The 27,958-nt window shown below is 39.8% G+C and overlaps 1 protein-coding gene across 9 annotated transcripts in view; it reads right to left on the bottom strand.

Annotated features, from left to right (window-relative positions):
- Positions 1 to 2,152: 2,152 nt before the first annotated feature.
- Positions 2,153 to 27,958, bottom strand: part of MTRF1 (mitochondrial translation release factor 1) — a 70,970-nt gene continuing 45,164 nt past the window's right edge. For all 9 annotated transcript variants that reach the window (XM_045053639.1, XM_045053638.1, XM_045053635.1 and 6 more), the window contains 3 exons: positions 11,657 to 11,793; positions 7,401 to 7,499; positions 2,153 to 2,528 (listed from right to left, as the gene is read on the bottom strand). In XM_045053639.1, coding sequence (XP_044909574.1) covers positions 2,415 to 2,528; positions 7,401 to 7,499; positions 11,657 to 11,793 — 350 coding nt within the window. In that variant the 3' untranslated portion in view covers positions 2,153 to 2,414. The remainder of the gene's footprint in view (positions 2,529 to 7,400; positions 7,500 to 11,656; positions 11,794 to 27,958) is intronic.

Here is a 27,958-nt window from a genome sequence, read left to right as displayed (position 1 = left end):
CTCACAGACCACGAGATCATGAACTGAGCCGAAGTCGGACGCTTAACCAACTGAGCCACCCAGGCGCCCCTGAAATGTTTGGTTTTTTTTTTTTAAACATTTACTTAGTGTTGAGAGGCAGAGAGAGACAGAGTGCGAGCAGGGAAGGGGCAGAGAGAGACAGAGACAGAATCTGAAGCAGGCTCCAGGCTCCGCGCGGTCAGCACAGAGCCCGACATGGGGCTCAAACCCACGAACCATGAGATCATGACTTGAGCTGAAGCTGGACGCTTAACTGACTGAGCCATCCAGGTGCCCCAAGGAATGAAATGTTTATATAATGCCAAAGTATAACTCCATAGAACTTCCTGGCACAATACACTGAATTTCACAAAATTACCCATGAAGTAGCCTTGTCAAATGTGTTTACTAAATTTAATTAATTTTTAGACTTAATATTACTTCATAGTACATTGAAGGGATGGATAAAAGTTACCAATAGCTCGAGGAAGCAGCCAGACAAACCTGGATGTAGGTCATTCTACAAAACAACCTTGTGGGATTCTTTAAAAGGTCAATGTCATGTGGGAAAAAAGGTTGGGGGATTAATCCAAACACTAAAGAGATACAACCAAATACAATGTGTGAATCTTGACTGGATCCTGGATTGTACAAAACTAACAGAAAACAGCTAGAAAGACATTTTAGGGATAATTGAAGAAATTTTAACATGTGATAGATATTAAACTATATTATACAGTCATTATTAATTATTATTACATAACTAAGTATAATAATGGAGTTATGATTTTGTAGGAGAATGTCCTTATTCTCAGGACAAGCTGAGATAGTTTGGCGTGGTATTACAGAGTCTGCAACTAACTTTTAAATGGTCCAATAACCACCACAGGTATGTGTATGTGTATATAGAGAGAAAAAAACAACCATGGCAAAAGGGTAATAGTGGGACACTAGAGTATATACTGTTCGTTGCACTATTTTTTAAAAAGTATTTTAAAAACTTTTCCATGTGCTTGAAAAGTTTCAAAATAAAAAACTGAGAAAAAAATTTCACTGAAAAAAATTTCACCTCCTAATTCCATTGGTCTTAAAACTCTATTTTAGCTAGTCTTTCCCTCTGAGGAATGTCTAAAATAATAACCCTTCTCTTTTGAACTCAAGAAACTTTCTGAGCACAACTACTAAATATATCATGCCACTTTGTATTAGAGTCGACGGTTTATATTTTGGCTTTGTCACTCAACTGGAAGCTCTGTAAGGTAAGGATAGGGTTTTGTATGTATCACTGCACAAAACCAGGCATAGAGAATTACACACATTATACCACATCTGTTGATGCTTATAAATTAAGCCAAAGTGAAATAAGAAATAAAAGCCAAGCAGAGAGTTCACTTTAAATATTGGCATGTAGTTTATACAGCAGAGAATTTGTTCTGTTCTCAAAGAGCTCTAAAATCATTATTTTTGACTCATATTCTTCACAATATTTATTTTTTATTTAAAAGTAGCAGGTTGGGGCGCCAGGGTGGCTCAGTCAGTTAAGTGTCCAACTTTGGCTCAGGTCATGATCTCGTGGTTTGTGGGTTCGAGCCCCGCGTTGGGCTTTGTGCTGACAGCTCGGAGCCTGGAGCCTGCTCCGGATTCTGTGTCTTCCTCTCTCTCTCTGCCCCTCCCCTGCTCACACTTTGTCTCTCTGTCTCTCTCTCAAAAATAAACCAATATTAAAAAAAAAACTAAGAAAAATTAGTTTAAAGAGAGAAAAAATAAAAGTAGCAGTTTAAAGCCTAATTTTAACATGGTTAATAATACTTTTTCTTTAAATAGGGGTTTACAAAGAAGTTTATAAATCTTGTATCACTAAATTTTACCATGTGGTAAAATCCTGAAGTAATAAATGGAAAATGTGTTTAATTTATAGATGGTTAAAAAAAAGGCATGTTTGGGGGTGCCTGGGTGGCTCAGCTGGTTGAGCGTCCAAGTCTTAGTTTTGGCTCAGGTTATGATCCCGGGGTCATGAGATCGAGCCCCAGTTCATGCATGGAGCCTGTCTGAGATTCTTTGTCCCTCTCTCTCTGCCCCTCTCCCCAACTTGCACGTCCTCTCTCTCTCTCTCAAAAAAAAAAGGCATATAAAAGAGAAGAAGTGACCTATATTACATAATCAATTCCCAATACTTTATTTCTCTTTTCAAAAATACATGCTTATTTTTTTGTTTTTTGCAATGTTCATTGCATGCTTGTTTTCTGCTTGAAGAGTTGGGACTGTATTTTATAAATTCTTAGGTCAAGAAATGTGACTTAATTCATTAAAAAATATATTTGTACGTACTGTGTAATTTTAGCTGCACTTTATGAACAGCTGCTTCTTGAGATAGGTCTGTTTCATTTATAGAAGAATCTATAATAAATCAAGATTTATTTTGCTGATTTAAGGTTTTCATCCAAAAATTCAGTAATGGCTTCTTCGTCTGCTGAATGAAGTAGTCTTAGAATTAGCTGATCCAGATGCTTCTCTCCACATAAAAATTCCTGGTAAAAGAGACAGTTATTATAAAAACCTGATTAGTAGAAATAAGAGAAACAAAGCAAAGAATTAGATGTATATTTACCTTCTTTACAGTCCATATTTAATAGCAACAATGGATTACTGAAGTGGTTCTATACAACATAATGAACACAATTGCTAACTTGGGAGGATCCTGTTATATTGGCCTTTTATGTAAAAAGTGAATCCAAAAGAGTAAATGGAATTCTACTCTTTCTTTGTTTCCATTAGCATTTTATTTAAAAATCAATCTTCTAGAAGTTGTGTCTTTCCAACTCTGGAAACACCAAAACAAAGGAGATCTGAATAGACTTGAAATTTACCACCTCTCTCTTTAAAATTCCTTTGCTTGACTTTCCTAACAGGGTTCTAGGTCTCAAACCATCTTTGGGAGGATGTTTGCCTTCTTTTGTTCCCCAGAAAAGATAAGGCTTTTTAACTCTTGCCCTGAAAATTCCACCCTTTTCATTCATAACACATTATTTCCCAAGGGCAAGAAAGACTGAAATGCCTCCATCAATGCCCCAGGCACCTTGCTGCCACTTTAACATGCGCAGCCCCTCCTTGCCCTTCTCAGCCTTGCCAAGTCCTCTGGACCTCCCAGGACCATTTCAAGCTCAAACTTCTCATGCCAATCCTCAAATTTAGATTGTATTTAATCCATAAGTGGCTTATACTAGTTCTGTTTTTTCTTAAATTGGAAATGTGGTTTTAAAATGTAGAAGTCCTGTGCAACCAAAAAAATATTTATGCCAAAATATTTAGGGGACAAACGTCTTGAGGTCTGCAACTTGCTTTCAAATGGTTCACCAGCAACACAGGAGGTGGAGGAGGAAGAGAAGGCAAAGGCAGCAAATGTTAACAACTGTTGCATCTAGTGTACAGCGTGTGTACTGATTCTTTTTTTAATGTTTATTTTTGAGAGGAGGGGGAAGAGAGAGAGAGAGAGAGAGAGAGAGAGAGAGAGAGAGAGAGTGCATGCATGTGGGAGGGGCAGAGAGAGACAGAAGCAGGCTTCAGGCTCTGAGCTGTGACACTGGGCTCAAACCCATAGCTATGACCAGAGCCAGGGTTGGACGCCTAACCAACTGAGCCACCCATGCGCCCCTTGAACCAGCCTGCAAAGTATACTTGAAGTTTCTAAATAAAAAGTTCAGAAAAATAAATGCTCTTATGTTTACCTCAAAATATGTCTATTGGGTGAAAACTGTTCAGTTAGACTTCCTTGTAGTCTTCCCTACAGTTCATCTCTACAAGTCACTAAAATAATGACTCAGTACCTTTCCTGTGCTACAGAAGTTCTGTGTAACAGAGTTGTTGGGAACAGTGAATTAGCAGAGTCCTATATTTTAGAAATGTTCAAAATCTAGACATTGGCCTAATGGAACCATTTCGATGTCAGCATCCGGAACACAGAACATTTAAAGTTTTGATGTAGGTATGAACTAATCTTATTTTGGTCTTTCTTGAATGATCTTAAAGTTGAATTTTAGGTTAAGTGTATACATTTATCTCTCCGATTAAACTATAGGGGGAACGATGCCTTCCTATCTTTGCATTCCACAAAACACCAGCATATATTAAAACCTCAATTAAACTTTAAAAGTAAAGCAAAAGCACTATGATAAGCTTTTAAATTAAGATTTAAACCATTTTGAGCATAATATGGAAACTGCTTATAAAATTAGCAGGCCCAGAACTCAAATGATCATGGTATTGCCAAGGTGATTTCATCATTTGGAAATTGTATCAAAAGGATCATCCCTCTTAAATGATAATCACATCACACGTAGAGTTCAATTGGATTAACCAGAGTGCTAGAGATAGAACAAGGATGAATGACTTGTGGTTCGTAACCTCCAGAAGCTCATAATCTAGTGACAGAGTGAGGCACCACAATCAGAGCAAGAAATCAAGGAAGCAACTGAGGGTTGTAAGGTTAATTTTAAAAGAAGGTGGCAGGGCGCCTGGGTGGCTCAGTCAGTTAAGTGTCTGACTTCAGCTCAGGTCATGATCTCACAGCTTGTGAGTTCGAGCCCCATGTCGGGCTCTGCGCTGACAGCTCAGGGCCTGGAGCCTGCCTCACATTCTGTGTCTCCCTCTCTCTCTGCTCCTCCGCTGTTCACTCTCTGTCTCTCTCTCAAAAATTAATAAGCATTAAAAAAGAAAAAAAAGAAGGTGGCATCAGGGAAGAGTTTAGGCAGGAAGAAAAAATTTGCATTAGATCTTAAAAAGATAATAGTATTTCTCTAAATAGAGAGAGGAGCATTTCAGTCAAAAGGAGGATGAAGAAAGGCATGAAAACAAAGTATTCAGGGCAAGGGAAAATCTTCAGTTTAAGGGAAATACAGGGCAGGAGATAGGTTGATATTCAGGAATTTGCACAAGGACTTTGAGAAACAATAGAAACATAAAACAATATATTATAGGGTAGTCTGTGCTTCTTATCTAGATGAATGAAAATAAAAACAAAATCACCTGGGGCGCCTGGGTGGCGCAGTCGGTTAAGCGTCCGACTTCAGCCAGGTCACGATCTCGCGGTCCGTGAGTTCGAGCCCCGCGTCAGGCTCTGGGCTGATGGCTCAGAGCCTGGAGCCTGTTTCTGATTCTGTGTCTCCCTCTCTCTCTGCCCCTCCCCCGTTCATGCTCTGTCTCTCTCTGTCTCAAAAATAAATAAAAGTCGAAAAAAAAAATTAAAAAAAAAATCACCTACATGAGAACTCACACTAAGAATATGAGGTGATCTCACAGAACCCAAGGATCGGAATGTAAAGGCTGGTGCCACCGCCCTGGGAATGCAGCCTACGAATAAATGAATGCGGGGATTAATATCATCAAGATTCTTTCCATCTAGTTCTATTTTTGCTCCTTTCAATACATCAGCTTCATCTCTTACTGAACACTGCCTTCTCCTCATGGTTTGGAAATGTGGCTTCTAGCCTCTTGTAAATCTTAGATATTTCAGCTTTAGCCAAGAGAGAGACTAACCCTCTTTGTCTCCGGTTTAAAAATGCTAGGAAGGAACTCATTGGTGGGGGCTTGTTCGGATTTCCTCCCCAAACAAACCAATTATTGTCTTCAATCGTGTAAGAGCAGAGCAGTTTCATCAAGAACTATGTAAATGGAAGGAGGTCAGGCTCTAAAATAAAGGAGCAGAGCTGAGCTTAGCTGAGCTAAGTCCCACAGACATCCACTTTCTTTCCCCTCCACGCCTTCCATTCTGTCCTGGGGCTACTGCCCTCGGATTAAGGCCCTCAATCACTTTTCCTGCCTCATCTACAACTCTTACAGTTCCTAAATTATTCACTCCTACTTGTCTCTTTACTGTCCTTCATATAGATTTTAATGTTTTACTACATTTTTTTTCGTGACATTTCCAAATTTCCTCCTTTCACCAATATGGGATGTTTTCTTTCTTTCCAATAGGTGGGTTAGTCATAATGAGAGCACGCAAATATAATTTCCCTTACATTGCGGAGTCTGGCATGCTAGTTTCGTCAGTAATAACATGTTAGTTATTATAACCAGGCCAAAGCCAGGTATTTTATAACTATAAAAGCTACTTAATTTGCCTGTTTCAATACTGATTACCAACTGAGGACCTAAGGGCTATTCTAAAAAATATTACTGGTCATAAGAATGCAGCTGTCTCAGGAAAAACCATCACCACTACCAGAAAACAAATGAAAGAGTATGGTGTAATTACAACAATATGGCCAAACATATTTGGTTATTGCTGTGTGTTTCCTGAGGAAAGGGAAGTGAGCAAATATCTTCTCCTTTTTGACAAGGCTATTATGTTCCTATTTAAGACAGTATTAAATTGCTGAGAAGACAGAGGAAGTGGCATAAGATACACAGAAATTTCTAAATATTTTGAAAACACAGACATTTCCCCTTGTAAAATGAGGACTTTAATTTTGAGTATAGAACGGGACAGAATCAAATGAAAGAAGCCTTATATATCACATGGCATCAAGGAAAAAGATCAGAACTTTCCATCTCTTGCCTTTTGTACACAGTCCTTTATGAGAACCACTTCGTTTTCCCCTTCAGTGGAAGCAAAAGGGGAATCTTCCTGTGCTTCATCATTAATGATTTATGTCAGTGATCCGGCCAAATGGGATTTAGTTAGGTTAATGTTCAAACCATGATGAGAGGGTCTTTCCCCAACAGCATAATTATAACTCCTGAATCTAATGAACAAGAATACATCGTGGTAAGCAGAACTCTAAGATGCCCCCTGGTGGAGGACTTGCAGAAATCCCTCCCTTATGTCAAGGCAGAAGCTGTGAATATGACAGAATATCACTCCAGTGATTAGGTGACTAATCAGTTGACGTTGAGTCATTCAAAAGGAGTATCACTGGCATGGGCCTGACCTAAGCAGATGAGCCCTTAAAAAGGCCTGCGCCATTCCTGCAAAAGATTCAAAGTGGGATTGGGCATATGGAAGGGCCACCAAGCAAGCAACTGGACCTGAGAGCTCTGAACTCATCTCTGTTGTGTCCAGATTTTTAACCTATATAACCATTAAGATAAACCACCAAATTTGTGGTAATTTGTTACACAGCAACAGGAAACTGATACAGTGTATACATGCATATTGAATATACCTTAGTACACTGTGATTGCATAGCAAAGAATCTGGAGTTCAAAGAGAATTGTTTGAAACTGGCATAAAGACCACATTTTTTACCATGAAACTAATACAAGTATCTGCAAATTTTAGGGTACTATCTTAAACTGGCTTAATGATTTTAAATTACTTGGTAAGATTTTAGACATAACTCTCTAGAATTTGAGTATACTTTCTTTGAAAAGCAAAGTACATAAAGCATATTCAGTAATATTACCTTAATATCACGAACTTCATATGCTATCCTGTGGTCAGTGACTCTATCCTGGGTGAAATTATATGTCCGAATTCTCTCTGACTGGGCTCTTGTTCCCACCTGTGTTATAACAAAAAGGCAATTCATATTTTAACTTTATAATTACCTTTATTATAATGGAAACATACTTGTAAATGACTTTTCTATTATAACAGGTTCAATTTTTTCTAAAAGTCATATATACAAAGTGACAAGGAACAAGAATGGGCAAAACTTACTGTTTAAAACTACAGGTTTGTAAAGCTTAGTTATGGAATAAGAATGAATGTCTCTTTGGTACTTTAAACTTCAAATATTTAAAACCAAATTATCTTTGGGGCGCCTGGGTGGCTCGGTCGGTTGGGTGTCTGACTTCAGCTCAGGTCATGATCTCACAGCTTGTGAGTTCGAGCCCCGCATCGGGCTCTGTGCTGACAGCTCGGAGCCTGGAGCCTGCTTCAGATTCTGGGTCTCCCTCTCTCTCTACCCCTCCCCTGTTCGTGCTCTGTCTCTCTCTGTCTCAAAAATAAATAAACGTTGAAAAAAAAAAAATGTGTGGTCAGGGCGCCCGGGTGGCTCAGTCGGTTGAGCGTCCAACTTTGGCTCAGGTCATGATCTCACAGTTTGTGAGTTTGAGCCCCGCATCAGGCTCTGTGCTGACAGCTCGGAGCCTGGAGCCTGCTTCGGATTCTGTGTCTCCCTCTCTCTCTGCCCCTCCCCTGCTCACGCTCGCGCTCTCTCTCTCTCAAAAAATAAACATTAAAAAAACAAATAAAAAATAAAACCAAATTATCTTTGCATCCCAATCAGTTCTTCTTCCTGTTCTATAAATACCACCACCACATGCCCTTGGCTCCAAGTGGGAAACTCTGACATCCCGCAACTTAGCTCACATTTCATGGGAGCTTGACACAGACACCAGGGGAGAATCCATCTTCAATTCATCGTATTCTCTACCTGCCCATTCCCAATGGTTTCAGGGGTCACCTGTTACATCCTGCCCTTTCCATTTCTATCATTCAAGGGCTTGTTATTTTCACTTTCATTCCTGTAAAAATCTCCTGATTCCTCTTCCATTTCTCTGCTTACATTGTGTTGCCCTGCTTAGCCTGCTTAAAACAGTTTTCTGATAAATTTACTTCTTCGGTTTCTTCTTGTCTACTAAGCAGACACAACTCAATTCATCATTCAAGGTACCTCATAATGTGGCCAACCTTCCTGACATCATTTCTTTTTTTCTTTTTTTATTTTTTTTTATTTATTTTTGGGACAGAGAGAGACAGAGCATGAACGGGGGAGGGGCAGAGAGAGAGGGAGACACAGAATCGGAAACAGGCTCCAGGCTCCGAGCCATCAGCCCAGAGCCCGACGCGGGGCTTGAACTCACGGACCGCGAGATCGTGACCTGGTTGAAGTCGGACGCTTAACCGACTGCGCCACTGAGGCGCCCCATGACATCATTTCTTAAAACTATGTGACCCACTATAATGCCACTTATTAAACCATATCAAAATTATGTGCATTTCTGTCAACTCAGCTAAAACATCATCTCAAGGGATGCCCTTCCCAAACACTCTATCATCCCCACCTTTCCAGCTAGCAACGACTGAAATACGTTAACTTTCTCCTTTGAAACTCCTTACACTTGGAATCTTCTCCACAGCACACTACAATTTGCCTTATGCTATGGTTATTTGTATTTTTGTTTAATGTTTGTCTATTTTTGAGAGAGAGTGCAAATGGGGGAGGGGCAGAGAGAGGGAGACACAGAATCTGAAGCAGGCTCCAGGCTCTGAGCTGTCAGCACAGAGCCTGCCAGACTCGAACCCACGAACCGTGAGATCATGACCTGAGCCAAAGTCGGACGCTTAACCGACTGGGCCACCACAGGTCAGGTACCCCATGGTTATTTGCATTCTTCTTAATCTCACCTACACTACCTCCCCAACACAATACCCCCTCTCACACACTTCCACTTTTTAAGACTAAAAAAAGACATTTCTGTAACTTTTTTTTCAAAAAATGTTTTTTAATGTTTATTTATTTTTGAGAGAGAGACAGAGGGTGAGCAGGGAAGGGACAGAGAGAGAGGGAGGCACAGAATCTCAAGCAGGCTCCAGGCTGAGGTGTCAGCACAGAGCCTGATGTGGGGCTCTAACCCACAAACCGTGAGATCATGACCTGAGCCAAAGTTGGACCAAATGAATCACCCAGGTGCCCCTATAACTTATTTTCTTAACCCCTTAGGCAAATGATATGGAACTAAATTAAATATGGCTGACCATCATGAGCATTTTTAAAAATTAAAGATGCTAAAGCCCAACCTCAGATATACTGAATCATGGATTATGTAGATTTAGAATATTCCCTAGGCCATCCATTCTGCAACCAGCCAGGTATGGAAACTACTATCACCATATTAATGCCCAGGATCCCACCCAAATCAATTATGTCAGACTCTGGGTGGGGGGCGGGGGGCTGAGAGATCTACAAAGCTCTTTAGGTGATAAATGGAGCCAGAGTTGAGAACCTGATATAATGCCTTCCATATAAAAGCTACTGTATATATTAGCTGAACCAAAACTTCTCTAAGCATTAGAAATACCTACTAAAAAATTCACACAGATGGATAAGTTAATTGGGAGGCCTTTTCTGCTGCCTGAAGCCAGAAATTTCTGAAGACACACACACACACACACACACACACACACACACACTATTTGTATCAGACCAATATTAAATACTCATTTTAAAAATTACTGTGTGAACATTTGGTACTGAAATGCCAAATAGCAAGTAAATCCCAATGTCTTTTATTAATCCAAATGTCACAAAATTCATCGTGTTTACATTATCACTTACTTGCCAAGAAGCAATGGTTTGTTAATGAGCATTCCTATCTGCAAATGTATATACTGATCCTGAACCACAGTCTAGGATTACCACAAAGAGAGGATTATTCTCCCATTTATCCCATCACTTTTACTAGTTGGAAGTTACAATGTGCATAAGGAAAGCTAGAAGGACAAAAGTGTGAAGAGACCAGGTAAAAAAAATAATTAATGTTTAAAGTTTATATAATTCATTATCCTTCCCAATTTAGGGTAGCGTACCTATCCACAAACAATACAAAGCACACTTTCTCTTCCAACCTCTCTCAAAGACAAACTTAACCTTTTTTAGGATTTAAAATCCCACAATAATTTGTTTACTTATATCAATGACACTTATTCATTTTGTTTAACCTTTATCTACATATTTGAATAAATATCATACATTTATATGGTACAAAATTCAGAAAGTACAAAAGGTATATATAGTGGCCAATAAATCTCTCTTCTACCCCCACCCCACATCCCATCAGTAGCAATCACCATTATAGGTTTTTTGCAGTGACATTTACTTTTGATCCCACAGAGTTTTTAAAAAAGCATAGGTTTTTTTTTTTAATTTTTTTTTCAATGTTTATTTATTTTTGGGACAGAGAGAGACAGAGCATGAACGGGGGAGGGGCAGAGAGAGAGGGAGACACAGAATCGGAAACAGGCTCCAGGCTCTGAGCCATCAGCCCAGAGCCTGACGTGGGGCTCGAACTCACGGACCGCGAGATCGTGACCTGGCTGAAGTCGGACGCTTAACCGACTGCGCCACCCAGGCGCCCCAAAAAAGCATAGGTTTTTAAATTAAAAAATCTGCAACTATCCTAATTTCCAGAGAACTTTTTTATCTTTTAACCTAATCTCCTCTCAAGATAGTCACGATACAAACACTGGAGGGAAACAACTGGGAAATAATTCGGAGTTTACGCATATCTCATCTATTCATTTTTTAAAAAAATGTTTTATTTATTTTTCAGAGAGAGAGAGAGAAAGCTAGGGAGGGACACAGAGAGAGGGAGACACAGAATCTGAAGCAGGTTCCAGGCTCTGAGCTGTCAGCACAGAGCCCGATGTGGGACTTGAACCCACGAACTGTGAGATCATGACCTGGGCCGAAGTCAGACGCTTAACTGACTGAGCCACCTAGGTGCCCCTCTCATGTATTCATTTGTAAACTGACACATCCAAATTTAGCCCTAACCTGCTAGTCCATATGCAATAAAATTATTGTTTATTTACAAATAAGCAAGTTTCTCTATGCTATCAGATATTCCCATTTGATCAAGAACAAACGCTGTATTTTCTACATAAAATTATGACTTTTTGTGCAGAGGTATCATTATACCAAATAAATCTTACCTGCAGTTTTCTAGTACTTTGTTGCTGACATTTGTCTTTCTCAATAATCTGCTGGTAGAGTCTAGCTCTCAACACACGCAAAGCTATCTCTTTATTTTTTATCTGTGATCGTTCTTGTTGGCATTCTACTACAAGCCCTGAAAAACGAGAATCAGAGGTAAACTGTAGCATCCAGAAGCCAAATTAAGATAGACCTGAGATGTTAATTATATCTTAATAAAACTGGAAAAAAAATATTTTTATTTTAGACAGAGAGAGAGAGAAAGAGAGGGAGGGAGGGAGACCATAAACAGGGGAGTGGAGGTGGAGGGGAGAGAATCTTAAGCAGGCTCCACGCTCAGCATGGAGCCTGATGTGGGACTTGATCCCATGACCCTGGGATCATGACCTGAGCCGAAATCGAGTTGGATGCTCAACTGACTGAGCCACCCAGGTGCCTTGAGCTCAGGAATATTTCAGACTTAGCATACTTTAGAAACCAGCAGTAGATGGCCATTTAGATTCAGGTATCTGAATGAGATACTTCAGATGAGAAGAGTGGAAGCAGTAGCATCTGCATCCCACAGCTCTGCTTCTCCCTCCCAGCTGATTCACACAACAGCCCGACAGAGTGAACTGCTGCTACCCCCATGCAGTGCTGCTCCATTCTGTTTTAGTCAAAGAGCACTCAGCTTTTCCCCTTTAAGCCACAAATACACACAGAGCTGATGTTTTAAAAATGACTTTATACAACCCGAATGTCTGTCAATAGATGAATGGATAAAGAAGATGTGGGGAGTGCTTGTGTATATTCATTTATAAGTGTGTGTGTGTGTGTGTGTGTGTGTGTGTGTGTGTGTGTGAGATGGACTATTACTCAGCCATAAAAAAGAATTAAGAAAGAGAACGAAATCTTGCCATTTGCAACAACATGGATCTAGAGGGTACAAATGGTAAGTGAACTGTCAGTCAGAGAAAGACAAATACCATATGATATTGTTCATATGTGGAATTTAACAAACCAAACAAAGGAAAAAAGAGACACACAAAAAAATAGACTCTTAAATATATAGAACAAAATGGTGGTTAGCAGGGGGAAGTAGGTGAGGGGATGAGTGAAAGAGGTGAAGGGGATTAAGAATACACATATTGTGATGAGCGTTGAGTAATGTATAAAATTGTTAAACTACTACATTATATACTTCAAACGAATATAACACTGTAAATTAATTATACTGGAATTAAAAACATAAGTTGAAAAGAAAAAAAATGACTTGATACAGTTGCCTCTTGAACAAGGTTTGAACCTGCACAAGTCCACGTATATACATAGATTTATTTTTTTATAGTATGGTACTGTAAACATATTTTCTCTTCTTTATGATTTTCTTAGTAACATTTTCTTTTCGCTAGCTTACTTTAGTGTAAGGATGCAGCATTTAATACATACAACACAGAGTATGTGGTTATGTTTTTGGTAAGGTTTCTGGTCAACAATAGGCTATTAAGTTTTGGGGGAGTCAAATTTATAGGTGTATTTTTGGCAACAAGGGGTTGCATTCCTAATTTCCATGTTGTTCCATGTTGTTCAAGGGTCAATTGTTTATAGAAACTAATGAAAAGAAACTATAAAACTCTTTTTTTTTTAATTTTTTTTAACGTTTATTTATTTTTGAGACAGAGGGAGAGACAGAGCATGAACAGGGGAGGGGCAGAGAGAGAGGGAGACACAGAATCTGAAACAGGCTCCAGGCTCTGAGCGGTCAGTACAGAGCCCGACGTGGGGCTCGAACTCACGGACCATGAGATCATGACCTGAGCCGAAGTCAGACTCTTAACCGACCGAGCCACCCAGGCGCCCCTATAAAACTCTTTATAAGGAAGAGTCCATAGTGAATGTTTCTCAGTTGTCCTGGTTCTAAAATCAGCTAATCCCACATCTGATCATACATGTTTTGGTTAGCCATCTTCTGGATTTGGGTGGGTTTTGCCTGTTGTGTAGCCCAGTTACTAGCCTGAATCTCGACCTGAAATAATGACCCTTGATACTTCAGGCTGTGCTGTTCTTAACTTTGCAGCTACCATTCTGAAGGTCTATGTCTGATCCTGCTCTCAAGTACACTAGAGGTGAGCCACAAAACCCAAAATCCATATTAGCTTAGGCCAGCTAAACTGATACAGTCGTAACTATTTTGCTGGAGATTTAAAAATTTTCTGTAAAATTCTACCCTCCAAAAAACCCCCAAATTTAACTCTCTAAATTGTGTTTTTGCCCTTTCTAAATAAGCCACAATCTACAGCTGCTAAATACTTTTACTAGGATACCTAGGTTTCACCTCTATTAGTTTATTCTTGACTGCTGTACAGTCACATGCAGCCCTGTGTTTGGGCTGGGGCACTTTCCTGCAGCTGTCCTGAATCTGGTATCCTTTTTCACCATCTAAAAGGATATGAAAATATTTATTTCAAGATGGCTAGATGCTCATAAGCTTTCCTTCAAATTCTTCTTCTTCTCAGCTGACCGGCAGTAAGTTCTACCTAAACATCAATACTATTCCCATCCAGTGGCTCAGGTCAGAACTTTGAGCTTAAAACTCTTACTTACCAGCTCAGTGATTCCCAAGGAAATCACTTGATCTTATATTTTAATACACTTTCTAAAGACCAGTATTTAATCACAAGTACTCCCCTAGGAAGAGAGGACCTGGGTCCGGGGGAAGTATGCTGAATAATAGAAGAGCTGTTGAATAAGGTACTAGGATGATTAAAAAACTGTAAAAGTGCTTTGGAAAAAAATAACTTTTAGGGGCACCTGGGTGGCTCAGTTGGTTGAGTGCCTGACTCTTGATTTCTGCTCAGGTCATGATCCCAGGGTTGTGGGATCGAGCCCCATGTCAGGCTCCATGCCCAGCATGGAGTCTGCTTAAGATTCTCTCTCTTTCTCTCTCTCTGCCCCCTCACCCGCTTGTGCTGTCTCTTTCTCTCTTTCTAAAATAAAAATAAATAAGTAAAAAACTTTTCTCAGTATTGTTTTAATACTCTAAAAAAGGTTCCAAAATTCCAAGTAGCAATGGTACCAAGTAGGTATTAAATGTGTGTTTGCTAAATAACTACATGTTATTTAAGATTTTCAATTATAAATGAGAACAAATATACCATATTTCATTCTAAAACAGCCCATTAAAAAATTAACATCTCTGAAATTAAAGTGCATCTTACATTCATTGACATATCATTGCTTAATTGGTAGTGTTTTCTATGTTCATAGTAACAAAATCATGATGTCTTAATCAATGGGTTCTTAGATTAGATGAAATTATATATAATCAAAGGTTAAATAAAAACCCTGTAATCTTAAAAATGCAAAATGATGAAGGGGCGCCTGGGTGGCTCAGTTGGATAAGCATCCGACTTCGGCTCAGGTCACAATCTTGCAGTTTGTGGGTTCAGGCCCCGCGTTGGGCTCTGTGCTGACAGCTCGGAGCCTGGAGCCTACTTTGGATTCTGTGTCTCCCTCTCTCTCAGCCCCTCCCCCACTTGTGTTCTCTCTCTCTCTCTCTCTCTCTCTGCCTCAAGAATGAATATACATAAAAAATTTTTTTAAATGCAAATTGATGTAAAAACTTAAATCTGATTAGGAAGAATTAGGTATTATCCATAATCTACAATGATGAAGGAATATAGTGTAAGAATTACTGAGGCCCACTTTCACTCACTAACTGATAAAAAACCAAAAAGCTTGCTTTAAAACACAAAATATTAATTTGTCTTCATCTTGATTTGTTAAATTTTACACACACACACAAAAGTAACTTTTCCCTGAACAAACATTTTGTCATACCCCTACGGTACTACTCTCTTCCAATGGTAAAAAAATGGAGTTATATAGAAGCAGTAGGTCAGAAAAAAATGTGATTCTTCAGAGTCCATGTGCAAGGAGAAAATGGAAGAATGACCTATAGCTCTCACTTTCAAGTCCAGCAGGGACACGGTTCCCATTCTAAGGGTCATGGAGTAGAAAAGATAGAAGAAAGGCTGAGTTTTCTTTGCAGTAGATGCTGAAATGATGGTCGACCTCAAAGTACACAGTAGATTCAAGAAATCACCTGCTCCTAACAACATGGACTCATAAAAGTTAGGAGGCTTTGTAATGCATTGCTTAAAGGGAAGTTTGAGGGTAAGCCTTGAGGTCTCTTTTCAATTTAAAAAAAAAAAAATTTATTTTGAGAGAGAGAGAGAGAGAGAGAGAGAGAGAGGAAATGAGGGAGGGCCAGAGAGAGAGGAAGACAGAATCTTAAGCAGGCTCCACACTGTCAGTGTAGAGACCATCGTGGGCTTTAACTCACGAACCATGAGATCATGGCCTGAGCTGAAGTCAAGAGTAGGACGCTTAACTGACCAAGCCACTCAGGAACCCCACGCCTCTCTAAAATCAAGGAACCAGATCTAAGTAGCTAAAAAATAATTTGGCTCAAGGTAAGTTTGGCAACAAACCATTGGTCACTTTTTGTAAATTGAGTAATTTATAGCTGTACAAGGTGTATGTTTTAAAAATATTTTGATTCATTTTTGTCAGAATTTTTATCACTTCTACCTGACTTTCTCTCATTTAAAATTTTAATTCAGTGTATACTCATTATTACTATTCTGGATAGTATAATATAGAACAATATTCCACAATACAGGGTTGAGGTGAAACACACTAAGTATCCAACAGTTTGTGGGTTTCATAGGTAAATTATGGTAGGCTACAAAATTTATCATCTCATTTTTGATGAAAGGGATTTATTTCTCTATGCATAGAAAAGAATTCAAAAGGATATACACTAAAGACATATACCAAAGTGGTTATTTGGAACGGTGACAGATGTTTTCTGTTCTTTTGCTCCTGTATATATTCTAGGTTTTTACAGTTTCTTATGGAATACAAATCAAAGAAAACTTGAGATTATAAAATTATCCTGTTGTTGGATATTTAGGCTATATTAACTTAAAAAAATTTTTTTAACGTTTATTCATTTTTGAGAGAGAGAGAGACAGACAGACAGACTGCGAGTGGAGGAGGAACAGAGAGAGGGAGACACAGAATCTGAAGCAGGCTCCAGGTTCCGAGCTGTCAGCACAGAGCCTGACATGGGGCTTGAACCCATGAACCGTGAGATCATGACCTAAGCCAAAGTCAGGATGCTTAACTGACTGAGCCACCCAGGTGCCCCTAGGCTATATTAACTTTTGCTATTACGAGCAGTGCAAGCAATAATAATTGACTGAAAATTTAAAGGTGACATCTGATCTCAAGATGGCCTCCTCTTTCTTTTAAAAATCATACTAAAACAACAAGAAACAGAAATGCAAAATAAAAACATATGATGCATGTAGCCCCAAACACGATATATACAGACAGAAAGCACATGAAGAATGGTAAATGACTTAGCTATGGCGGGGGAAGTGAAACATAACTCCATGTAGAGGGAGAGCTGACCAGTAACAAGCCTATTTGCCCTGCTGAGTGCCAGAAAGCCTCAGGAATTGAGGCACCAGGTACTTCGGAAGTTGGTCACTAAAAACAAAAAGTCTTGAAGCGTATCTTTAAGTCCCCTCCCTCAATCTGTAGGAGGCAGAAGAAGGTATAGTCTTTAGGGAATTAAGTAAGGGAAGTTTCAGACTTGAGACTTGGGACAAAGGAGAGTAAGTATGACACATGGGACTGAAAATAAGAGGATTAAGTAAGGTTGCTTAGTGAATGGTGAGACCTTAACCTTACTTTTAAATACATCATGGACGATCCTATATGGGAGAAAACAAACTACTCAAGTAAAAAGATCTATAAACACTGACATCTGGCAGTCCCTAATAAAAAAGCTAATTAATCATCTAACTGCTCTTCAGTGAAACTTCCTAGTGGGTAAGTGGCATCCAAGCACCCCAGAGCTTTTAGAACCTCCCTCTAGTATGTATATATAGACAGCAAAGAATTCCTAGACATTTCCAACAAGAAAGTAAAACAAAAAATAAACTTAGAGGAAACACAGACATTGCAGGAAGCAAAAGAACTTCAGGGAAACTAAAATTAATATCTGAACAACAACAACAAAAAAATTCCATCAATGACAACAACAGGATGTTATCAAAATGGGACAATTCTGAGAATAAAAAAATTTGTGAAAATTAAAAAAAAAAAACCACATTTTTAAAACTCAGTAAAAGCGCTGGAGAAAAAAAACCTAAAACACAAAGTGATAGACAATGTGAGAGAAAAAAGGAAGACAAACAATAAATTCAAGAGATCTAACACTGGAGTAACAGAAATTCCAGGAAGAACAAAGAAAACAGTAAATAAATTATTGAGGAAGATATTTTGGAACTGAAGGGCATGAGTCTCCAAATTGAAAACAACAAATACAATGAATGACAAAAGCCTTAAATGTTCTAAGTGGAAATTACTTCCAATCAAGTATTCATGATCAATGAAGTGTGAGCTTGGAATAAAGCTATTTTCAGATGTACAAAGTCTCAAAATATGTCTCTCATGCATCTTTTCTTAGGAAACCACTTGAGAAGGGCTTCACTAAAATGGGGGAGTAAACGAAGAGAGATGAGATGGGATCCAAGAAGCAAGAGGCTCCAACAGAGAACAGACATGAGGGGAATTCCCAGACCGTCAGTGTCCGGAACAGCCCCTGTGCTGTAGCCTTGGAGAGTAAATCATCCAGACTAGAGCAGGATAATCCAGGGCTCTATAAACGGTGTTGCCAAAACACATTAGCTTAAATAGAAAATCTGGTAAGTTTCATTTTATAGAGCTTTTGGAAGATCAAGCAAGACTTAAGAGTCAAAGAAAACTAAGCAAATGTAAAACCAATGAGGTCATTATTAACTCTAGGAAATGACATCACGGTACAGGTCTTCCCTGCTATCAGAAAGTAGAACATTCTTATGAAACCTTTCAAAGGCTGAAATGGTGTAAAGTGAAGAACCATTACCATTAAGTTGCATGGGAAATTTATTGAGCATTCCCACACCAAAAAAGTAACCTCTGTTAAGGCTGATTCCTTAAACACATCTTGCTAACAGATGGACAAAATAAACTGAGATAAAGCCCAGATGCTCAGAGACAGAGTTCAAAGCTGTGGTAACTTGATACTGAGGTGCTGAGTGTAGTTCCTGGGGAAGGAGCTTGGTGGGGCCACTCTCACTGCTCAGCGTATGTGAAGCCTCAACAACAGCTGGCTGCAAAATAAATGCTGAACACTATTTTCTCTTTTCACCTTTTTTTTTGTAAAAGGGAAAATCCTCTTTGGACTTCTCCTGATTGGTGAAAACAGGCATAATGTAGGTCTTTCATAAAAGTGAAGCAGCTTAATGTGAATTTTTGGAAAGCTGGGGGGATACTTGTGTGCTATGTGGCTCAGCAGTGAACACGATTTACTCTGTGTATGAAAGCAGTGAAAGTTAATTTTGCCAAAATAGAAATATATTAGGTAAAAGAAAAGAGGATATAATAAAAGAGTCCCAATCTTTACCTACTACATTAAGAAGTCAATATGTAATATTGTAACTAATTGATCAGAAGAGGCACCATACGTTAGGGTACCTGGTTGGCTCAGTCAGTTAAGCATCTGATTGGTCTCAGGTCATGATCTCACAGTTTTCTGAGTTCCAGCCCTACATTGGGCTCTGCACTGACAGTGTGGAGGCTGCTTTGGATCCTCTCCCTCTCTGCCTCTCCCCTGTGCTCTCACTCTTTCTCAAAAACAAATAACTGTTAAAAAAAAAAAAAAAGAGCACAATCTAATATGAAACACTGAGGTAATTATCAGAAAAAATAGCTAAGAGTTTAAATTGGTTGCCTGTGGGTAATGGGACTTCAGGGTCAAGGAAGGAGGGAGGCAGAGGAAAAAGAGGTCTAAGGAGCTGCTGTTTTTACCAGTGACTTTTAAAACCTTATAATATATAATGTAAAAATTAATTTTTAAAAAGGAAAATTTTAGGGGCTCCTGGGTGGCTCAGTTAGTTAAGCATCTGACTCTTGATTTCAACTCAGGTCATTATCTCATGACTGGTAAGACTGAGCCCCATGTCAGGCTCTGTGCTGATAGTAAAGTCTACTGGGGATTTTCTCTTTCCCTCTCTCTCCCTCTCTCTCTCTCTCTGCCCCTCCACTGTGCTCTGCCTCTCTCAAAATAAATAAACATTTTAAAAACTAAAAAGTAAATAAAAACATAAAAAGGAAATTTTAAAAGCTTAAAGTAAGTTTAAAATTTGAAAAATGATAGAAATATCTGAAATCACGTCAAGGACTGCAAAACTACCTCATAGTATACCACAATTACCAACATTCAAAATAACAGCATTAATGCAACACAGCCCAATGGAGCTAGCATTCAGTCTCCAAGGCGACTTGTAGATCCATTACAGTAGCATGTCCAATACTGCTTTCATGTTTATTTTTAGGCTGGGACATCTCTGGTTGTTCACTGCTGTCCAGAATACCTGGTGGCTTCTCTCAATAGGTCCACTCACTATCTGCATCCTTTGAGAGAAGTACCTTTACCAAACAGATGTGGAATAGGGAGGGGAGAGTTAAAATGGCAGAGTAGTAGGGGACCCTAGGGTTGCCTCGTCTCTCAACACAGCGAGATAAATATCAAATCATTCTGAGAACAAACTGCACATCTAAAGGGAGAAAAATGGCCACCTTGTGGAAGGAATAAGCTGCAGAGTTGATTTGAGGGAGAAAAAAACTGCAGGTGTTACGGAGGAGAGGGAGCCCTGATCATGGAGAGAGGAGCAAGGGAGAAAGAGAGAAAGAGAGAAAAAAAACCACATAGGAAATTGTACAAGAAAAAGTCTTCCCCAAAACCAATGACTGGGAAAAGGATAGGGGCTGACTCCTACCAGTGTTTATAACCAGTGGAGCTCAAAGTCTGAAGTTTTGGAAGTTTGGGTCATTGCTGGGGTCATGCTTGGGGGACTTAGTGTTACTCCTGTGGGGAAAGAGGGAAAAAGCCTGGAAGTGGACAGCATGGTCTGAGGATCCCCTTGGTCTCATGGGGAGAAACAATTTCCCTTCTTGGAGTGCATTTTGGAGAGGTGGCATGGACTTTCCGGGGACAAAAAAACTGGAAAGTGCCAAGGTATTGCCCTGTTCATTAGCATAGGAACAGAGACACCTGCTGAGGGCAGCAAATCTTGTGCTGGCTTTTTTTTTATAATTTTTTTTTTCAACGTTTATTTATTTTTGGGACAGAGAGAGACAGAGCATGAACGGGGGAGGGGCAGAGAGAGAGGGAGACACAGAATCGGAAACAGGCTCCAGGCTCTGAGCCATCAGCCCAGAGCCTGACGCGGGGCTCGAACTCCCGGACCGTGAGATCGTGACCTGGCTGAAGTTGGACGCTTAACCGACTGCGCCACCCAGGCGCCCCTGTGCTGGCTTTTTGATGTGCTTTACCATAAACTCCCAACCACTGTGTGGCTGAGTGACTGCTTTTCAGGGACAAACTAGCACCAGTCACGGTGCAGCAAGACCCTCCCCCAGAGGATCAGCGTGGGTCCATGCTGTACCAGGTCCCTAAAATTTGAAACTTTGACACCCAGCCACATTCTTGAGATAAAACACAGGAGTACTGTGCCTCCTGGCAGGCAGAAAGCTTGGACACAGACAGGGTGAAGGCAGGGCTGTGGTGGAAGCTGGGGACACAAGAAGGGAGGCTGTTCACTCTTCTGTGAGGGCTTCCTGAAGAGTGGCAGGCTTGAATTCCCTGCTCTGGGGACAAGAGAGTGGGGTGATGCCATTATCCCCTCCCCATCGGCACCGACTAACTTCAGTGAGCAACACAAGACCCCCAGTGAAGGCTGGAACCGCCTACACCAAGTTCTTGCCCCCCTGCACCCTGCAGGTGCATCTTTCCTAGGCAAGTCCTCCTGAAAACCATTACAGCAGGATCCTCCCTCAGAAGACCACAAACCTCTCATGTGCACCAAGTATACTGATCACAGAGTGCTGCAAAGCTTCAGCTCTAGGGGAAATAGGATCTAGCCTCTTTTAACAAGCAGACTGAAACATACTTAGTTAAAACTTGCACGCAGTGGACAGTGTCCAAGCACTCCCCAATGCAGGCAAGGAGAAACTCTGCAAAGGATTGACCTGAGGGAAAGAGCAGCTAAAGCACAACAACAGAATGCATACTCTGAAATACTTCCTGAAGCACCAGTACCAAGACAGTATAGGACCTCTTCTCAATATAGCAATTACTCTCATGAGCAGGAATATAATAGGCTTTCCTGACATACACACACATAAACAGTGACCAAGACAAAATGACAAGACATAGGAATTCACCCCAACAGAAAGAACAGGAAGAAGTCTCAGCCAGGGATTTAATCAAAACAGATACAAGTAAGATGCCTGAACAAGAATTTAAAACAACAATAATAATGATACTAGCTGGGCTTAAGAAAAGCATAGAGGACTTTAGAGAATCCTTTACTGCAGAGATGAAAGAACTAAAAACTAGTCAGGCTGAAATAAAAAAATGCTATAATGGAGATGTAAAACTGAATGGTCAATGACAATGAGGATGGATGAAGCAGAGGAATGAATCAATGATACAGAAGATAAAATAATGGAAAATAATGAAGCTGAAAAGAGGAGAGAAGAAAAAGTATTGGATCATGAATGAAGACTTAGGGAACTCAGCAACTCCTCAAAGTGTAATAATATTAGTATCATAGAAGTCCCAGAAGAGAGGGAAAACGTGCAGAAGGTTTATTTTAACAAATTATAGCTGAAAACTTCCCTAATCTGAGGAAGGAAACAGACATCAGAATGCAAGAGGCACATAGAACTCCCATCAAAATCAACAAAAGCCAGTCAACATCAAGACATATCCTAGTGAAATTTGCAAAATAGAGAGATAGGGGAAAGATCCAAAAAGCAGCAAGGGGAAAAAAAGTCCTTAACCTACAAGTGAAGACAAATCAGGTTTGCAGCAGATCTGTCCACAGAAACTTGGCAGGCCATAAGGGAGTGGCATGATATATTCAATGGGCTGAATAGAAAAAATATGAAGCTAAGAATACTTTATCCAGCAAGTCTGTCATTCAGAATAGAAGGAGAGATAAGGAGTTTCTTAGACAAGCAAAAACTAAAGGAGTTTGTGATCACTAAACCAGCCCTGCAAGAAATATTAAAGAGGACTCTGAGTGGGAAGGAAAGAACAACAGCTACAGAGACTAGAAAGGAATGGAGAAAATCTCCAGAAACAATGACTTTACAGGTAATACAATGGTACTAAATTCATATCTACCAATAATCACTCTGAATGTAAAAAGACTAAATGCTCCAATCAAAAGATATAGAGTATCAGAATGGATAAAAACAAAACGAAACAAAACAAAAAAACCAAGACTCATCTATAGGCTGCCTTTAAGAGACTCATTTTACACTTAAAGGCAACTGCAGATTGGAAGTGAGGGGATGGAGAACCATCTATCATACTAACGAACATCAAAAGAAAGCCAGAGTAGCCATACGTATATTAGACAAACTAAATTTTAAACCAAAGACCATGACAAGAGATGAAGAAGGATACTATATCATAATTAAGGGGTCTATCCATCAAGAAGATCTAACAATTATAAATATTTATGCCCCAACTTGGAAGCACCCAAATATATAAGTCAATTAATAAAAAAACATAAAGAAACTCATTGATAATAATACAATTAATAGTAGGGAACTTTAACACCCACCTATAGCAATGAACAGATCATCTAAGCAGAAAATCAACAAGGAAACAATAGGTTTGAGTGACACACTGGAGCAGATTGACCTAACAGATATATTCAGAACATTTTATCCTAAGGCAGCAGAATACACATTCTTTTCGAGGGCACATGAAACATTCTCCAGAATAGATCACATACTGGGTCACAAATCAGCCCTCAGGTACAAAAAGACTGAGATCATTCCATGCATATTTTCCGATCACAACACTATGAAACTTGAAGTCAACCACAAGAAAAATTTGGAGAGATCATAAAAATATGGAGGTTAAAGAACATCCTACTAAAGCATAAATGGGTTAACCAGGAGATTAAAGAAGAAGTAAAAAAAAATACATGGAAGCAAATGAAAATGAAAACACGACAGTCCGAAACCTTCGGGATGCAGCGAAGGCGGTCCTAAGCGGGAAGTATACTGCAGTAAAGGCCTATGTCAAGAAGCAAGAAAAATCTCAAAGACCCAACCTAACCTCACACCTAAAGAGCTAGAAAAGGAACAGCAAATGAAGCCTAAAGCCAGCAGAAGAAGGGAAATAATAAAGTGTAGAGGAGAAAAAAACAATATGGACACACACAAAAAAAGTAGAACAGATCAACAAAACTAAGAGCTGGTTCTTTAAAAGAATGAATAAAATTGATAAGCCCTAGCCAGACTTATCAAAAAAGAAGAGAAAGGACCAAAATAAACAAAATCATGAATGAAAGAGGAGTGATCACAACCAGCACCACGGAAATACAAACAATTGTAAAAGAATATTATGAAAAATTATATGCCAACAAATTGAGCAATCTAGAAGAAATGGATAAATTCCTAGAAACATACAAACTATCAAAATTGAAACAGAAAGAAATAGAAAATTTGAACAGACCCATAACCAGCAAAGAAATCGAATCAGCAATCAAAAATCTCTCAACAAACAGAAGTCCAGGGTTAGATGGCTTCCCAGGGGAATTCTATCAGACATGTAAAAAAAAGTTAATACCTACTCTTCTCGACTGTTCCAAAAAATAGAAATGTAAGGAAAACTTACAAACTCATTCTATGAGGCCAGTATAACCTTGATTCCAAAACCGGACAAAGACCCCACTAAAAAGGAGAATTATAGGCTGATATCCCTGATGAACATGGATGCAAAAATTCTCAAGAAACTAGCAAATTGAATCCAACAGTACATTAAAAGAATTATTAACCATGATCATATGGGATTTATTCCTGGGCTACAGGGGTGAGTCATAATTTGCAATTCAATCAACATGATACACCACATTAATAAAAGAAAGGATAAGAACCATATGATCCACTCAATAGATGCAGAAAAAGCATTTGACAAAGTACAGAAGCCATTCTTTTTTTTTTTTTTTTTTTTGAGACAGTAAGCATGAAAGTGGGGAGGGGCAGAGGGAGAAGGAGAGGGAGAATCTCAAGCAGGCTCCATGCTCCAGAGTCTGACGTGGGGCTTGATCCCATGACCATGAAATCACAACCTGAGCTGAAATCAAGAGCTGGATACTTAACTGACTGACACCCAGGCGCCCCATAAAGCATCCATTCTTGACAAAAACTCCTAACAAAGTAGGGATAGATAGAACATACCTCAACATCATAAAGGCCATATATGAAAGACCCACAGCTAATATCATCCTCAACGGGGAAAAACTGAAAGCTTTTCCTCTAAGATCAGGAACAAGACAGGAATGTCCATTCTCATCATGGTTGTTTAATAGTTTTGGAAGTTTTAGCCTCAGCAATCAGACAACAAAAAGAAATACAAGGCATCCAAATCAGCAAGAAAGAAGTCACTCTTTCACTATTTGCAGATGACATGATGTCATTTATGTAGGAAACATGAAAGACTCCACCACAAAATTGCCAGAACTAATACATGAATTCAGCAAAGTCACAGGATACAAAATCAATGTACAGAAATCTGTTGCATTTCTATACACCAATAGTGAAGCAGCAGAAAAAGAAATCAAGGAATTGATGCCATTTACAATTGCACCAAAAATAATAAGATAACTAGGAATAAACCTAACTAAGGAGATAAAAGATCTGTACTCTGAAAGCTATAGAACACTTCTGAAAGAGGGGCGCCATGGGGCGCCTGGGTGGCGCAGTCGGTTGGGCGTCCAACTTCAGCCAGGTCACGATCTCGCGGTCTGTGAGTTCGAGCCCCGCATCAGGCTCTGGGCTGATGGCTCGGAGCCTGGAGCCTGTTTCCGATTCTGTGTCTCCCTCTCTCTCTGCCCCTCCCCCGTTCATGCTCTGTCTCTCTCTGTCCCAAAAATAAATAAAAACGTTGAAAAAAAAAAATTTGAAAGAGGGGCGCCTGGGTGGCTCAGTCGGTTAAGCGGCCGACTTCGGCTCAGGTCATGATCTCGCGGTCCGTGAGTTCGAGCCCCGTGTCGGGCTCTGTGCTGACAGCTCGGAGCCTGGAGCCTGCTTCCGATTCTGTGTCTCCCTCTCTCTGCCCCTCCCCCGTTCATGCTCTGTCTCTCTCTGTCCCAAAAATAAATAAAAACGTTGAAAAAAAAAAAATTTGAAAGAGGGGCGCCTGGGTGGCTCAGTTGGTTAAGCGGCCGACTTCGGCTCAGGTCATGATCTCGCGGTCCGTGAGTTCGAGCCCCGTGTCGGGCTCTGTGCTGACAGCTCGGAGCCTGGAGCCTGCTTCCGATTCTGTGTCTCCCTCTCTCTGACCCTCCCCCGTTCATGCTCTGTCTCTCTCTGTCCCAAAAATAAATAAAAACGTTGAAAAAAAAAAATTTGAAAGAGGGGCGCCTGGGTGGCTCAGTTGGTTAAGCGGCCGACTTCGGCTCAGGTCATGATCTCGCGGTCCGTGAGTTCGAGCCCCGTGTCGGGCTCTGTGCTGACAGCTCGGAGCCTGGAGCCTGCTTCTGATTCTGTGTCTCCCTCTCTCTGACCCTCCCCCGTTCATGCTCTGTCTCTCTCTGTCTCAAAAATAAATAAACGTTAATAAAAAAAAAAAATTAAAAAGAAAAAAGAACACTTCTGAAAGAAATTGAAGATGATACAAAGAAATGGAAAGACATTCCATGCTCATGGATTAGAAGAGCAAACATTGTTAAAATGTCTATACGACTCAAAGTAATCTACATATTTAATGCAATCCCTATCAAAATTCCAGCAGCATTTTTCACAGAGGTAGAACAAACAAGGTTGTATAGAACCACAAAAGACCCTGAATGGCCACAGCAATCCTGAAAAAGAAAACAAAGGTGAAGGCACCACAATTATGGACTCCAAGCTGTATTACAAAGCTGTGGTCATCAAGACAACATGGTACCGACACAAAAACATACACTGGATCAATGGAATACTTAACAGAAAACCCAGAAAAAATGACCCACAACCATATGGTCAACTAATCTTCAACAAAGCAGGAAAGAATATCCAATGGAAAAAATATAGTTTCTGACACCCTACACAGAAATAAATTCAAAATGGATGCAAGATCCAAATGTGAAACAGGAAACAGTAAAAATTCTAGAGAATAACACAGGCAGCAACCTCTTTCACCCAGGCCGTAGCAAGTTCTTACTAAACACGTCACTGGAGGCAAGGGAAACAAAAGCAAAAATGAACTATTGGGACTTCATCAACATAAAAAGCTTCTGCACAGTGAAGGAAACAATCAGCAAAACTAAAAGGCGACTGACAGAATGGGAGAAGATATTTGTAAATGACATATCAGATAAAGGGTTAGTATCCAAAATCTGTAAAGAACTCAACAAACTCAACACCCCCAAAACAAATAATCCAGTTAAGAAAGGGATAGAGAATATATGAATAGATGTATTTTCTAAAGAAGACATCCAGATGGCTTTCGTCCAGACATGAAAAGATGCCCACCATTGCTCATCATCAGGGAAATACAAATCAAAACCACAACGAAGTATCACTTTACACCTGTCAGAATTAACAACATAGGAAACAAAAGATGTTGGAGAGGATGTGGAGAAAGGGGAACCCTCTTAAAGTGTTGGTGGGAATGCAAACTGGTACTCTGGAGAACAGCATGGAGGTTCCTCAAAAAATTAAAAACAGAACTATCCTACGACCTAACAATTACACTACCAGGTGTTTACCCAAATGATAGAAAAATACTGATTTGAAGGGGCACATGCACCCTGATGTTTATTATAGGATTATCAACAATAGCCAAACTATGGAAAAAGCCCAAATTTCCATTGACTAATGAGTGGATAAAGAAGCTGTGGTATATCAGGGTTCCTGGGTGGCTCAGTTGGTTAAGCATCCAACTTCAGCTCAGGTCATGATCTTACGGTTTGTGGGTTTGAGGCCCACATCGGGCTCTGTGCTGACAGCTCAGAGCCTGGAGTCTACTTCAGATTCTGTGTCTCCCTCTCTCTGTGCCCCTCCTCTACTTGCTTCTCTCTCTCTCTCCCCAAAATAAATAAATGTAAAAAAAAAAAAAAAAAAAAAAAAAGGTGTGGTGTGTTTATATACGCAATGGAATATTACTCAGCCATCAAAAAGAATGCAATCTTGCC

The sequence above is a fragment of the Felis catus genome, chromosome A1 (genome assembly GCF_018350175.1).
Source record: "Felis catus isolate Fca126 chromosome A1, F.catus_Fca126_mat1.0, whole genome shotgun sequence".
NCBI classification, from domain to species: Eukaryota; Metazoa; Chordata; class Mammalia; order Carnivora; family Felidae; genus Felis; species Felis catus.
Note: the sequence above shows the minus strand (reverse complement) of the source record. Positions and strands in the feature narration are given on the sequence as shown.